Source organism: Amblyraja radiata, chromosome 8 (genome assembly GCF_010909765.2).
Source record: "Amblyraja radiata isolate CabotCenter1 chromosome 8, sAmbRad1.1.pri, whole genome shotgun sequence".
NCBI lineage: Eukaryota > Metazoa > Chordata > Chondrichthyes > Rajiformes > Rajidae > Amblyraja > Amblyraja radiata.
The window spans coordinates 51,469,850-51,485,422 of record NC_045963.1 but is presented as its reverse complement, the minus strand read 5'-3'; the positions used below and the strand labels follow the sequence as shown (position 1 = coordinate 51,485,422).

The window sequence follows — 15,573 nt, the reverse complement described above, 5'->3', positions numbered from 1 at the left end:
CTCAGCCCAACTTTCCCACTACGACCAACATGTCCTATTTACACTAGTCCCACTTTCCTGCCTATGGCCCATATCCCTCCAAACCTACCCTAACCTTGTACCTGCCTAATTGCTTCTTAAATGTTACATTAGTCCCTGCCTCAACTATCTTCTTCGGCAGCTTGTTCCATACTCCCACCATCCTCTGCGTTAACAAGTTACCCCTCAGATTCCTATAAAATCTTTCCCCCTTCACCTTAACCCTATGCCCTCTGGATCTCGATTCCCCCACTCTGGGCAAGAGACTCTGTGTGTCTACCCGATCTATTCGTCTCATGATTTTATACACCTCTATAAGATCAAATATATGGATATTACAGGAAACTGAAGTGCTGGGAGGAGACCCACGTGGTCATAGGGAGAATGCGCAAACTCCACACAGACAGCATCAGAGATCAGGACTGCACCTGGATCACTGGAAATGTGAGGAAGCCGCACTTTTGATGCACCACTGTGGTACCTGCAGACTTTGGTTGGGTTATCCACTTGACTCCCATCACCTACCAAGCACAATTCAGAGGGGGAGGTTGAGTCCTCTGCACTTGTGTGCAACTCCAGCAATATTCAAGAGGTTCAGCACCAGCCAGGATATAGCATTTACTTTGAACACACTCCATCCACCGTCTTAAGTTTTATTCTCTCCACCACAGTTCACCATGCTCACAGTGTGTTGCATTAACAAAATAGCAAACTGCAGCAAATAACTGTTTGTTTGGTAGCGTCTCTCAATCCTGCAAATTCCACCACCAAGAAGAGAAAAAGCAAAAGTCTGATGGCATCGCACAACCTACAAATCATACACCATTCCTAGCTTGGAGCTAATATTAGTATCATTCATCGATCTGAAACACTCTCCCCTACAGCACTGGGAGTATCTTCACAAGAAGGATAGCAGCAGTTCTAGAAGTAGCTCACCAGCACCTTCTCAAAATCAATCAGTGCTGGGCAGTGAACGCTGGCCTTCCAATTACACCAACGCCCGATCAATGGTGAGATTTCCCCTCTGGGATTGATCAGGGTACAATTTGTGGAGAAGGTGCACATGTGGGAAATCTGACTGCAGCCAACATCAGAGCAAAATCCACTGGCTTTGAAGAGCAATATTATCCTTATCATTTACACCAATTACTTTGAGTGACAAGATAAAGTAATCCGAGGATCTATCTGAGTGAATGAATCCAGATATTTTTGTAACAGTGCCAGAGCAGTAAAGGCTTTGCTTCAACTGTGAACAAGCCGGTGGTTCCTTTGCTATAATCACACTCCAGTGGCTTTGATCAGCTCTTGTCTTGTGGTCTCCTCTCTGTTTGAAATACATGAACAAATATACACATGTTACATCTGTACTAATTAAACAGGAACTCCACCCCTAATTGACAGGCGGGAGGACTGCACTATTTACATACAAAACAATTTGGAATCTGCCCCAATGCACAGCTGTGTGGTGAAGAAGTCGAATGTATGTTTGATGATGATGAGTACTGACAGAACCGAGAGCTTCTCGTCTGCAATGCTCGCAACTTCCCCCCCCCCCCCCCCACATCCCAGGAGAAGTGCCATAAATAACGCGATTGTTGCTTTGTTTCCTCCTTGAGATGAGTGAGAAGGCCACCATTGATTGCATTGCTCTTTCTGCTTTCAGGCCAGGGTTGTAGTAAGAACACTGCTGAAGGTGTTCTCACCAGTGTGTTGATCTGGGCATGATGATCCAGGCTATTAAACCAGGAACACTGTGAAGAGATGTGGCCAGATCAGGGAACTGGGCAACTTGCGACCAATGTCTTTGTCACAGAGGCGAGGGGCAAGAAAGTTGCTTATCAAAGTAACTTGATGAGTTGACAAAGTGCACTGCATCCTAAGTTGCAAGCTGAAGACTCATGCAGTGCAATGGCAAAACAACATAATTAAAATAAACAAAAATCAGATGCTGGAAGTCTGAAACAAAAATGCTGGAAACACTCAGCAGGTGGGAAAGCATCAGTGAAAAGAGCAGTCAATCCTGCAATAGAACTGGGGAAGAGAGAAAAATACGTTAGTTTTCAGTTGCAGTGAAGCTAAGGGAGAGATATGGTTGAAACAATGGGAATTTCTCTCTTATGGTGAGACTGTAATGTAGCTGTTACTCCCTTGTCAGTGTAAGAAGAAGCTAGTCGGAGTTGTTGGTAACAAGACATCACAACACCCCAGCAATGACTGCGGGACTCCATGGGGAATTGGCGTGCGCTGCTCTGCCAACAATGAACCTCCTGTGGCCATCAGGTGAAGTGTGGGTAGGAAGGAACTGCAGATGCTGGTTTACACTGGAGATAGATACAAAATGCTGGAGTATCTCAACAGGTCAGCCAGCATCTCTGGGGAACAGGAATGTTGACGTTTCGGGTTAAGACGCTTCTTCAGACTGAGGGTCAGGGGAGAGGGAAACCAGAGGCATGAAAAGGTACAGAACAAATCAGAGCCAGCACCGATGACCTTGGAAAACTGGAGCCCACTATGGTCCATTGTTGGCTGTCGAAAAGTGAGGCCGTGTGCTGGCAGTGGGATTCAAATGCAGCGCCTGTATCAGTTCAGGCCTCTTGATACGAGACCAGCATTTTAACTGTTCTATCAAGCCAGGGATTATAGGTTTATAAAAACTGCATAACTTGAAGGAATGCTCATAACAAAATCATCTATAGTACCTGCTTTACAAGTTGCTTTGGAAAAAATATGCATGAATCAAATCAAAATACAATAATAAATAAAATATAAACAGGTTGAAATGGCAGCCGGTAACAGATGACTTTAATAATACAGCAATTTCTTGTAGCTGTGGTGGATGTCTGTAAGGACTTGGTGGGAGAGTCACTGAAAGTGCAGTCTGGGGAGTGAGACAAGGCAAGAGTTGTGCTCAGGTCAATGTGACAACAGGGGTAGTGATACGGAGCAGGGAGCAGAGGGGATGAGGTGAACTCAAAGAATGGTAACCTGTCTCTGTGACTGGGTTGGGGCCACAAAGGGGGATAATGGATATTCTTGTGAACTATTTGCCCCATTTAGTGAGAAAGAGGTGAGAGTGAAGTCATGGGAATGAGAGAAAACAGGAAGAAGATAGGAAAGAAGGCGGTCTGAAGAAGGGTCTCGACCCGAAACGTCACCCGCTGAGTTACTCCAGCTTTTTGTGTCTTTCTTCAATAGAAAGGAAGGGTTTGATTGGGTAGAAGAGTGTGAACGACAGGAGCAGACCCAGTGTAAAAGGGGAGGAGTGAAAAAGGAGAGAGGAGAGATGAGCCGATGTAAAGTCACAGACTGGCTACCTGACGGTAAACGGTAAGCAAAGCCAAACTGCACCAGGTTTCACAGCTGAAGACGGGTCTCGACCCGGAACGTCACCCATTCCTTCCATACACAGATGCTGCCTGTCCCACTGAGTTACTCCAGCATTTTGTGTCTATTTTCAGTAAACCAGCATCTGCAGTTCCTTCCTACACAGCTGGTCTGCGCAGACTCCAGCTATCTCAGCAAGAAGTGCCTTTAAATCCAGGGACACTTCTGCCTACAGTGCGGCCAGGTCGAACCTGAACAAAGGCATAAAAAAGGCCAAAGACATCCACAGGCAAAGGGTGGAAGACCACTTCAATACCACGGACACCAGAAGCATGTGGCAGGGTGTCAGGGACATCACTGACTACAAGATCAGCCCCGCCTGCCCCCACGGTGATATCACACTGGCCAACGAACTAAACACCTTCTTTGCCCGCTTCGAAACTGGTAACACCACCAGGAGTGGAATAACCCCGGCCATGGCGGAGGGACAGGCCTTAACACTGAGCACTCAGGAGGTACAGTGCGCTCTGCGTAGGATCAATCCACGCAAGGCTGCAGGCCCGGATGGAGTCCAGGGAAGGGTACTAAAGGACTGTGCTGTACAGCTGGCGGAGGTATTCACGAGAATCTTCAATCTGTCTCTATCTCTGGCAACGGTCCCCAAGTGCCTGAAAACAGCCACCATAGTGCCGGTGCCGAAAAAGTCTAAAGTCACCAACCTGAACGACTACCGCCCGGTTGCCCTAACTCCAATCCCAATGAAGTGCTTCGAAAGGCTGGTCCTCTCTCACATCAAATCCAGCATCCCTGCCTCACTGGACTCTCATCAATTTGCATACAGGGCAAATAGATCAACAGAGGATGCCATCTCTCTGGCTCTTCACACTGTCCTGACTCACCTGGACAGACAGGGCACGTACGTGAGGATGCTCTTCATTGACTATAGCTCTGCATTCAATACGGTCATCCCCACCAAGCTCACCACCAAACTCCACCAGCTAGGCCTCAGCTCGCCGATATGCGATTGGATCCTGAACTTTCTGACGGAGCGACTGCAGGCAGTGAGACTGGGCCCGCACCTGTCCTCCACTATCACCCTGAGCACCGGCACACCACAGGGCTGTGTACTAAGCCCCATGCTCTACTCCCTCTTCACTCACGACTGTGTTCCTGCATTCGACACCAACCATCGTGAAGTTTGCAGACGACACAACAGTGATTGGGCTGATCACCAACGGTGATGAAACAAAATACAGAGCGGAGGTGCAGAACCTGGCGGACTGGTGCGCACGTAACAACTTGTCACTAAACACCTCCAAGACCAAGGAGCTGATTATTGACTTCAGGAGGTCCCATAATGGAGAATACGCCCCAATCTCCATCTACGGGGAAAGTGTGGAGTGTCCAGCTTTAAGTTTCTGGGCACTCACAATTCAGAGGACCTCACATGGTCCACCAACACCGCTGCGCTGGTCAAGAAGGCACAGCAACGACTGTTCTTCCTGAGGACATTAAAAAAGACTTGTCTGCCCCAACAGCTGCTGACAACGTTCTACCGCTGCACCACAGAGAGCATACTAACGTATGGCATCTCTGTGTGGTATCTCAGCTGCACGGAGGCGGAGAGGAGAGCTTTTCAGCGCGTCGTCCACAGAGCGCAGAGGATTATTGGGACACAGCTACCAGCCTTGGAGGGCATCTACCACACACGGTGCCTCAGGAAGGCCGTCAGCATCCATAAAGACTCCTCCTTGTAACGGACTGTTCGAACTACTTCCCTCTGGCAGGCGTTACAAGGCCTTCTACGCCCGAACCTCCAGACTCAGAAACAGCTTCATTCCTAGAGCTATAGCAGCTCTGAACCGGCCCTGCTGAGTGCCCCCCCACCCCCCCACCCCCCCAGGACTGTCTCCCTCGGATGGTCACGTCACATAGCTTATTTATTTATTTTACTTTTCTTTTACATCGGTTGGCAGCTGCATACTAAATCTCGTTGCACTGATGTGCAATGACAATAAAAGATATTATTATTATTATTATTATTATTATTATTATTATTATTATTATTATTATTATTATTATTATTATTATTACTACAATTGTGGCAGCTAGGTTGCCCAGCGGTAGAGTTGCTTCCTTACAGCGCCAGAAACACGAGTTCGATCCTGACTGCAGGTGCAGGTGCAGAGTTTGCACATTCTCCCCAAGATCTCATGGGTTTTCCCGAGTGCTCTGTTTCCTCCCACACTCCAAAGGTTAAAGGTTTGTGAATTCGGTAAAAATTATAAATTGTCCCCAATGGAGTATGTGCTAGTGTAACGGGGGTTGCTGTTGGATAGTGCGCCCGACGGGCGCGCTTACACGCTGTATCTCTAAACTAAACTAAACTGTCCCGGGATCACTAGTTTGAGGATTCACAGAGAAAAATACCCAATACCTGCTCCTGATAACAGTCCAGTGACCAGCCAGGCAACACATGCACCAGCTGAGAACACCATTGATTTCCCCCTCAGCCTTGACAAACCTGTCGATCTCACTGATCCCTGGAGCAAGAGCCCGTGAGAAACTATAACCATCCACCCCACCCTCCACCCGCCGACAATGAGGAGCTGCACAGGGCAAAACTGAAGGGGAACATGTGATGGGAGATGTTTTCAGACATAACTGGGCTTCTTCAAGTGGCTGCCTCAAGACCAGCTTTGGCAGCACTTTATCTGCTCCTCTCCAGGGAGGGAAGGAAGAGATTCCGGTCATTTCCATGAAACTATGAATCACCTAAGTGTTAAAACAATTAAGTTTGTCAAAGAATATTGAGCAGCTGCGATTCATCTGGATGGGATAATGAGTGGATCTAAAAGCATTCACATAGAAAATGTAATTTTCAAATAAATGACACCATATGTAATGGTTTGGGATCAAAAACACCAAATCCCATATCTAAATAGGGTAGAAGGTGCTCACTAAAAGCAGTGACACAGCCAACTGACATTTTGTTTTAAAGCAAACAAAGCATTTGGTTTACTTCTGGAGACAGAACGGTGTTAAACCATTTTGGCTAGACTCACTTGGATTACCGCGAGCTATTCTTTATGGAGGTTCAGGAGAAAGTGTAAAATGTTTAGCGGAAGCAATCATCAGGAAATAATGAACAGCTTAAGGCTTGGACCTTTTGAAAGGAGACAGAAAGGAAAGGATAGACAGAAAATCTGCAAAAGCAAATAAACCTGCAGATGCTGGAAATCTGAAATAAATACTGACCATGCTGGAAGCAGGTCAGATAGCAGAGGTGGAGTGAGAAAGAGAGTTAATATTTCGGGTTAATAAAACTTTCCTTACTGAGATGCCGCCTGACTTTAGACTTTAGAGACACAGTGCGGAAACAGCCCCTTTGGCCCACCAATCCAGGCCGAACAGCGATTACCCCGTACACTAACACCATCCTACACACTTCATCATTGACAAATTATAATTTTACCGAAGGCAATTAACCTTGAAACCTGTACGGCTGTGTGGGAGGAAACCGGAACACCCGGAGAAAACCCACGCAGTCATAGGAAAAATGTACAAACTCAGTACAGAGAGCATCCATAGTCAGGTTCAAACCCGGGTGACCGGCACTGTAAGGCAGCAACTGCGTGCTTGGTGAGAATTTCTAGCAGTTTCTATTTTATCCTGGAGGCTGATTGTAGTTGTGTGCTAAACTGTTAGTGCATGGCATGCCTCAGATGTTAAGAACTAGAACAAGCCCTGTGCCCTTCAAGCACTTTTCTAATATTCAACCTGTCAATGCAGAGCATGTAGAGGAAGTCAGGTAAGTGCGAATCTCTGGCCGCTGGCTGCTGGCCGCTAGCACTGGCTGGAGGCTGGGATCACCAAGGATGGGAAGAAACCACATTTGTCAACTCACCCAACAGCATTCAGCTGAAATGTTTAGTTCTCTCAGCAAATAGCCACTATAAAGGCAACTACAAGGTCAATGAAGGATGCGTTCTTTAGACATCTCTCAGCAAATAACCACAGCTGTGCAAAACAACCCACAGGGTCGATAAAGAATGGATGCTTTGTGCAATTTGTTTCACGCAGTGCCTTCTTCGGTGGCATGAAACTTGCAAGCAGTCCCGGCTTGGCACTTCACCATATCAGACAACTCTTGTCAATAACAACTGACATGCAATTAACCTTTCGAGCTTGCATCAATCTACTTAATAGCTCTGCAAATTCAAAAGCAAATAAACTTCATAAGCCAAAAACAAGGATGGAAAGAGATAAAAGTTCCAAGCCTCTATGCACTGTCAGGACATCCGAAATGGCTCCACACAGATAATGAAGTACTTTCATAGCGTTGTCAACGGTAGAAATGCAGCAACTAAGTTGCGTGCAGCTAGCTCCCAGAACAATGCAATAATAGACGTAGTAAAATAGGAAGGAACCACAGATGCTGGTTTAATCCGAAGGTAGACACAAAATGCTGGAGTAACTGAACGGAATAGGCAGCATCTCTGGATAGAAGAAATAGGTGACGTTTTGGGCCGAGACCCTTCTTCAGGCTACATTTTGTGTCTATCTTCAATAGAAAAATAGGAGTCGGAGTAACTGCTCGTACTTTTGAACTGCTCCACCATTCATTGTGATCCGACATCTCAATACATATTCCGGTCCTCATCCTATAACCCTTTTATGTCTTTTATGTCTAGAAATTATCCGTCTCTCTTAAATGGTCAGATGTAGCACCCCTGTCCAACTCCTGCTCTTCGCACCTGGAAGATCTGGTGATGAAGTATGGCTCCTTCTACCTCCCAAGGGAATTTACCTCCATCATCTTGACTGTGGTGAACATCCCACCCCAGGCAGACATTCATCTGGCACTGGAGGAGCTGCACGCCGTGGTCAGCAAACACCACACGGAATACACCGATGACTTTCCCATCACACCCGGGAACTTAAACAAAGCCAGCCTGAAGAAATCAATCCCTAACTACCACCAGCAAGTGTCCTGCAGCACTAGAGGATCGAACACCTCGTCTACTGCTACGTTACCATCAGAGATTCCTATCACTCCATCCCTCGCCCTCACTTTGGGAGATCCGTCCCCACTTGGCCGTGCTCCTTCTTCCTGCATATAGTGCAGCTCCAGTGGTGAGGACTGCACACAGCTGGTCTGGGGAGGCAGAGGAATGACTCTGGGACTGCTTGGAGTCAGTAGACTGGGTCAATGTTCAACAACTCAGCAATGGATCTGAATGAATACGCCACAGTTGTTACCAACTTCATTAGGAAATGTGTGGGGGAGTGTGTTCCCACAAAAACCATGCAAGTGTTCCCCAACCAGAAGCCTTGCATGAACCAGCAGGTTTGCATTCTTCTGAGGACCAGATCTCAGGCATTCACGTCTGGTGACACAAAGAGTCCAGACACACCTTCGATAAGGTCATCAAAATAGCTAAAAGTGTCTTATGCTCTAAACTGGAGGATGAGGCGGATGTTCGGCAGCTGTGCCAGGACTTGTACTCCATCATCCCCTCCAAACTGGATACCAAAGTCACGGAACTGGGTCTCTGCGCATCCCTCTGCAACTGGATCCTCGACTTACTCATCAAAAAAACACAATCAGTACGAATTGGCAGCAACACTTCCTCATTGATAACCATCAGCACAGGAGCACCTCAAGGCTGTGCACTCAACCCCCTGCAATACTCACTCTATACTCACGACTGTGCAGCTGGACCCAGGTCCAACTCCATCTTCAAATTTGCCGAAGACACCACCGTTGTTGAATGAATTACAGATGATGATGAAGTCAGAGTATAGGGTGATTTCACGAAAGGTCACTGGGTCACAGGTCTTCACGCACGGAGCCGCAAAATCCAACTGGGGTACATACGTCACTTCCGGTACATGTTATTGATGCTAGAAACGCGTACTTTCAAACCTGTTAAAAACCGCGAAAACGGTTAGCTTTTGCGCTGTAAATAACTGTGCAAGTCGGAGTGACCGTGAGACACAGCTATCCTACTTTAGAGTTCCAAAGATTAAGACAAATGAAGGTAAAGAGAAGAGAGAGCTGAAGGGAAAATAACAGCGGAAGTTGTTAGCCGTGCAGATATAAAGATAGAAAATATCGGGAATTATCGCGTTTGCTCACTGCATTTCATCAAAACATCAATAATGCCTTAGTTTTGACGAAATGCAGTGAGCAAACGCCATAATTCCCGATATTTTCTATCTTTATATCTGCACGGCCAACAACATCCGCTGTTATTTTCCCTTCAGCTCTCTCTTCTCTTTACCTTCATTTTTCTTAATCTTTGGAACTCTAAAGTAGGATAGCTGTGTCTCACGGTCACCCCGACTTGCACAGTTATTTACAGCGCAAAAACTAACCGTTTTCGCGGTTTTTAACAGGTTTGAAAGTACGCGTTTCTAGCATCAATAACATGTACCGGAAGTGACGTATGTACCCCAGTTGGATTTTGCGGCTCCGTGCGGGAAGACCTGTGACCCAGTGACCTTTCGTGAAATCACCCTATAGGAGGGAGATCGATCGATTGACCGAATGGTGCCGGTACAGAAATTATGAGAAGATAATATGAGAAACATTTTGTGTGTGTGTGAATATCTGTGTGTCATCAGGTCATAAGTGATAGGAGTGGAATTAGGCCATTCTGCACATCAAGTCTACGCCATTCAAACATGGCTGATCTATCTCTTTCTCCTAACCCCATTTTCCTGCCTTCTCCCCATAACCTTTGACATCTGTACTAATCAAGAATCATTTCTATCTCTGCCTTAAAAATATCCACTGACTTGGCCTCCACAGCCTTTTGTGGCAAAGAATTCCACAGATTTGCCACCTTCTGACTAAAGAAATTTCTCATCTCCTTCCTAAAAGAATGTCCTCACGGTGTTTGCATGTTTGTGCATGCATGTGTACGTGTATCTGTGTGTGGATGTATCTGAATGTATACATGTTTGTACATGTTTATTCACATGTTTACATGCTTGTGTATGCATGTGCTTGTCCGTGTTTACTGCTATACCACCGAATGAGAGAGTGGTGTAAAGCAGCAGACGCAAGCACCCTGCCACTGTACACCCCCACCAAGCACGGCACCCCTACTGCAACAGATGCCTGGGCAGAAGCCACCAGGCAGAAGTTATGGTATGAGTGCAGGCAGGTGGGACTAAGGGAAAAAAGTTGTTCGGCACGGACTTGTAGGGCCGAGATGGCTGTTTCCGTGCTGTAATTGTTATATGGTTATATGGTTAATGCATAGAGGTGGGGTGAAACGGGTGGGTATATCTGAGTGAGTGTTCCCCAATGATGTTCCTTTTGTCTCAGGTTTCTTAATGTTGTCCCCTGTTCACTTCCTCGGTCACAAGGGGTTAGGAAAGAGTCATAAATCACAAATAATTAGTGCAGCAATAAGCAAGGCGTGTACATGAAGCAAAACATAAATGGTTAGAGCCCACCTCAGGCTGCAATTCTCCCGGTGCAGATGTTATCCCTCCCCTTTAAGACTGGAGTCGATGGATCCCGAGGCCAGGAATCAAAAGGATACTTGCAGCAGCCTGTAATTCCTCCACTTTTGGAATCAATTCCTTGGCCTTGGTCCAGCAGCGCTCCTCTCCAGCCAGCCGATCCACATCCTGTGCAGAACAAGAACAAGTCATTCATGAAGTCATAGAACCACAGCACGGAAACAGGCCCTTTGGCCCAAACAATGTGTACGAAGGAACTGCAGATACTGGTTTAAATCGAAGATAGACACAAAATGTTGGAGTAACTCAGCGGGACAGTCAGCATCTCTGGAGAGAAAGAATGGGCGAGACCAAGCGCAGGCTCGGCGATCGTTTCGCTGAACATCTCCGCTCAGTCCGCCTAAACATGCTGATCTCCCGGTTGCTCAGCACTTTAACTCCCCCTCCCATTCCCATACTGACCTTTCTGTCCTGGGCCACCACCATTGTCAGAGTGAGGCCCGACGCAAATTGGCGGAACAGAACCTCATATTTCACTTGGGCAGCTTACATCCCAGCAGTATGAACATTGACTTCCCTAACTTCGTAACCTTTGCTTTCCCTCTCTCTCCATCCCTCCCTCTTCCCAGTTCTCCGACCAGGCTTACTGTCTCCGAATACATTTTTTCTCTGTTTGCTTTGTTGTTACCTTCTCCCAGCTAACAATGATCTATTCTACATTTTCCTTGATCTCCATTCCCTTTCCCCCGTTTTCACACCTTCACACTTCCTTATCTATGTACCTCCCTCCTCCCTGACGTCAGTCTGAAGAAGGGTCTCAACCAATCCCACTGACTTACAAGCAAGTTACAGGATTGGGACTGATGGCAATACTCTGAGCCTTTGTGTGTTGAATAACCCCCATCACTGCAATAAATAATTGTGAGAATATGAAAAATATGATGAAGATACAGGAATGGTAGAAATACTCAGCAGGTCTAGCAGCATTTGTGGAGGGAAAAATAGAGTTAATGTTTAGCTCGGTTGAAAGCACTTCCTCAGTATGTAAGTTGCTCGTTCTAAGCTTCCCCCCAGTCTAGTTTCAGTCAAAAATCACTGAGTCAAGCACCTGCGCATCTAAACTTTATTTTGACAAAACACAATTACAGTTCCCACTACCGTACCTGACCACCGCGGGTTCGATCCTCGTATCTGCCTGATCAAGCCCTCTAGGCCTCGCTCAAACAGAGACACTCCAGAAAGTCACGCAGTCCCAAGCGCTCTCCCAGAAGATCGACACAGGACCTCGTGGTAGCGGACTTTTATAGGTCCCCGGACCTCGAAGGGCCGAACCACATGGGGGTGGTCTCTTTACAATCCAATTTCAGATATCGATTAACCCCATATATGACAGACATTTCCCTAACCCAATAATACAGTAGCTAATACATTGTATTCAAACAGTGTTTCTCAGAGGATATTAACATCGCAACATGTGTCCTGATATGCAAGAAAACCAGACAAGGCTCAATACTTAATCCAATCAACATCCAGCAAAGTAAAGCTTTGCAACATTATTTACAATGTGTATGTCTGGTTTGCATTCATCCAATCCATTCTCTGCATTTTGCACCTAATTGTCAGGGTCTGCAGATGTTCCCATTCTCTTCCTGCAGCTCTGATCTAGGCTCTAGACAAACTGGCACCATTCTGCAGCTTGTCCCATTTCTACGGAAAGCACTTTAAAATTGACCAAATGGCCTAGCAGCCCCGAAGCCTTTACTCAATTTTAGGTCCTTGCCTCTCCAATTCGGCCAGGATTAACAAGTACAGCACTGGAGGATTGGCCTGGGTATCATATGCCGAGCAGAGACAAGGGATCCCAAGCCACAGCCATAGTCACTCGTGAGATACGGTCTGTATATGGAATTATCCATGGTACATAGAGATGAGAGACAACTAGCCCTCCATGCTACGGACTGGATAACAGACAAAACCAGGGAGACATTTTAGCTTCTTCATCATCAGCCAATGATGTCAGGTGCAGAGTTCTTTGTTGATGTAGACAGGATCAAGCTCGCGTGGAAACGTGGAAGAGTGAACACTTGGGCAGGTTATTGGACAGCCTTCAGAATTGTACCCCAGCAGGGAGGGAGAAGTAAATTTTAAAAAGAATCTCATCAAGAGAATAAAGATAATAGAAAGAGCAGCACGATGGAGCAGAGGTAGAGTTGGTGCCTTACAGTGCCAGAGACCCGGGTTCAATCCTGACTGCGGGTTCTGTATGTACGTAGTTTGTACGTTCTCCCCGTGACCTGCTTGTGTTTTCTCCGGGTGCTCCGATTTCCTTCCACACTCCAAAGACGTACAGGTTTGTCCCCGCCCGAAACGTCACCCATTCCTTCTCTCCAGACATGCTGCCTGTCTCACTGAGTTACTCCAGCTTTTTTGTGTCTATCTTAGGTTTGTAGGCTAATTAGCTTGGTAAAATTGTAAATTGTCCCTGATGTGCCTAGGATAGTGTTCGTGTGCGGGGATCACAAGGACTTGGTGGGCCAAAGGGCCTTTTTCCACACTGTATCTCTCAACTAAACTACCTACCCTAATTTAAACTAAACTAAAGAAAGATATAGAATCATCGGAAGATTTACCATAGAAACAGTCACCAGACCACCTTCAGACTGACCATTAACCCAGTTTCACTAAACCTACATTAATCCTGTTTTTTTCAATTTTTCTCCCCACATTCTCATCAAATCCCAAGTCGCCCCCTCGCCCCCAAACCCATGATTCTACTGCTCACCTATACAATTTGTAGTTATTTAATCGACCAACTTGCACATCTTTGGGATGTAGGTGGACACTGGCTCAACCAAAGCAAACCTACAGTCACAGGGAAAAGTTGCAAACTCCACCTAGACAATGCCTGTATTGAACCTGCACTCTACCATATGCGCCATTTGTTGCAAAGTGTTCTACAGCTGGTGAAGTACTTTTCTGTGGAACAGTTAGTAAAGTAGGAGACAGCGCACAGCAAAGTTCAGTGTGGTGATAATATCCAGACCTTCTATTTTAATTCTGTTTATTGAAGGATAAATGTTAGCTGGGTCACTGGGGAGAGCTCAGAACAATACCTTGAAGTAACTGACAGCATTGCAGACTAATCTGCGTTGGATAAAAACTTCCCTTTGCTCATAAGTGCTAATTAGATATTACAGTATTGCTTATGCATTTTAGGCTGCTTCTGAAATTTCCTTTCACTTTAATGGAATGGAAAATGGGAAGTGGAGTACAATATTCAGCTGTAATATATTGCATGTTTGGCATGTTCTCCCAAAACGTGCAATGTTTCAAGGCAATGGAAAAATTCTGTTTGAGCTTTAATAAATGCTTACTGTTCTGCTCAAGGACCGGAACTTCTAGATGTGTTTAGTCCACACTGGCTCTCTGCTAAATGCTCGCACACGTGCTCCCGGTTAGCTGGCCTGCTTTTGATCTGGTCCTGCAGTCAGCCCGCCAAGTTATTCCTCCCACATGCTTTTGATTAGAATCCAGTCAGAGAGTCATCTTGCCTCCTTACTCCTGGCAGCATTACCTCTACACGGGATCCTTGAGCCTTGGGGTCTGTCAGTGGGGGAGGGTACAACCAGGCTCAGTTCCAGCTGCAAGCATCCCTGGCTCTGACCACTGCCACACAGCTTTTGAGGCAGCCCAGGAGCTTTCAGAAAAAGGCCTTCTTCTTCAGCAAAAGGGCTAAAGGGAAGAAATCCCATCAAACCAGCAAAACTGTTTTGTAAAACTGTCCACCTGACAATGTTCAGTTAAAGCAGGGAGACACGTTCAGCTAAAGATATCAGTTCCCTGCTCAGTGTGGAGGGACTGGAGTACACAGAGAGTTTGGAATGAGAAATAGAAAGTGTGAGAGTGAGAGTCAGTGTGAGAAAGAGTCATAAGAAATAGTAAAATTAGGCTATTCGGCCCATCGAGTCTACTCCGCCATTCAATCATGGCTGACCTAACTCACCTTCCTACCAATTCTCCTGCCTTCTCCTGCCTTCTCCCCACAACCTCTGACACCCATACTAATCAAGAATCTATCTCTGCCTTAAAAATATCCACTGGCTTGGCCTTCGCAGCCTTCTGTGGCAAAGAATACCACCGATTCACCACCCTCTGACTAAAGAGGACACAGTGAGTGAGAGCGAGAGGTGGAGACAATTCAAGTGTTTAACATGCACTGGGAACAGGACAATGAAACTCTTATTTGCTGCAGCTTTAACGCAACAACACAATGAATATATACACAATAATCAATAATACAATAAATTATCAGTACTATCCACAATAAAAGTGTGTGAGGGAGTGCGAGAGAGAGAGAGAGAATGTGAGACAGAGTGTGTGAGAGAAGATGAATTCAAGGGAGAGTGTGTGCGTGAGAGAGTGCGGGAGGCGAGTGAGAGAGAATGTGAGGGCGAAGAGTTAGTCCAAGAAAGAGAGAGAGTGTGTGAGATAGAGAATCCCAGAGTGGGAAAAACCCATAGCCACGAGAAAAATGTTTCTTTTACACAGAAGGCAGAAAGTAAATGATAATGAGGCAGGAATGGCAGGAATGAAATGGGAGAGCAACACATATTAGCAGAATAAACAAGGCAACACACATTGAACCATGGTGCGCACATCTTGAGAGAAAAAGTGAAGGAAAGAGAAGAAGAATTAGAGAGGAGAGATTGCATGAAACCGTGAAAGGAAGTGATGGGGAGAAAAAAAAGAGAG

At 46.1% G+C, this 15,573-nt stretch overlaps 1 protein-coding gene across 1 annotated transcript in view; it reads right to left on the bottom strand.

The window, feature by feature from the left end:
* The window catches only part of smyd3 (SET and MYND domain containing 3), a 775,824-nt gene that overhangs the window by 93,530 nt on the left and 666,721 nt on the right, over window positions 1-15,573 (bottom strand). The window contains exon 9 of the mRNA XM_033025885.1: window positions 10,902-10,989. Within this exon, the coding sequence (XP_032881776.1) occupies window positions 10,902-10,989 (88 nt within the window). The remainder of the gene's footprint in view (window positions 1-10,901; window positions 10,990-15,573) is intronic.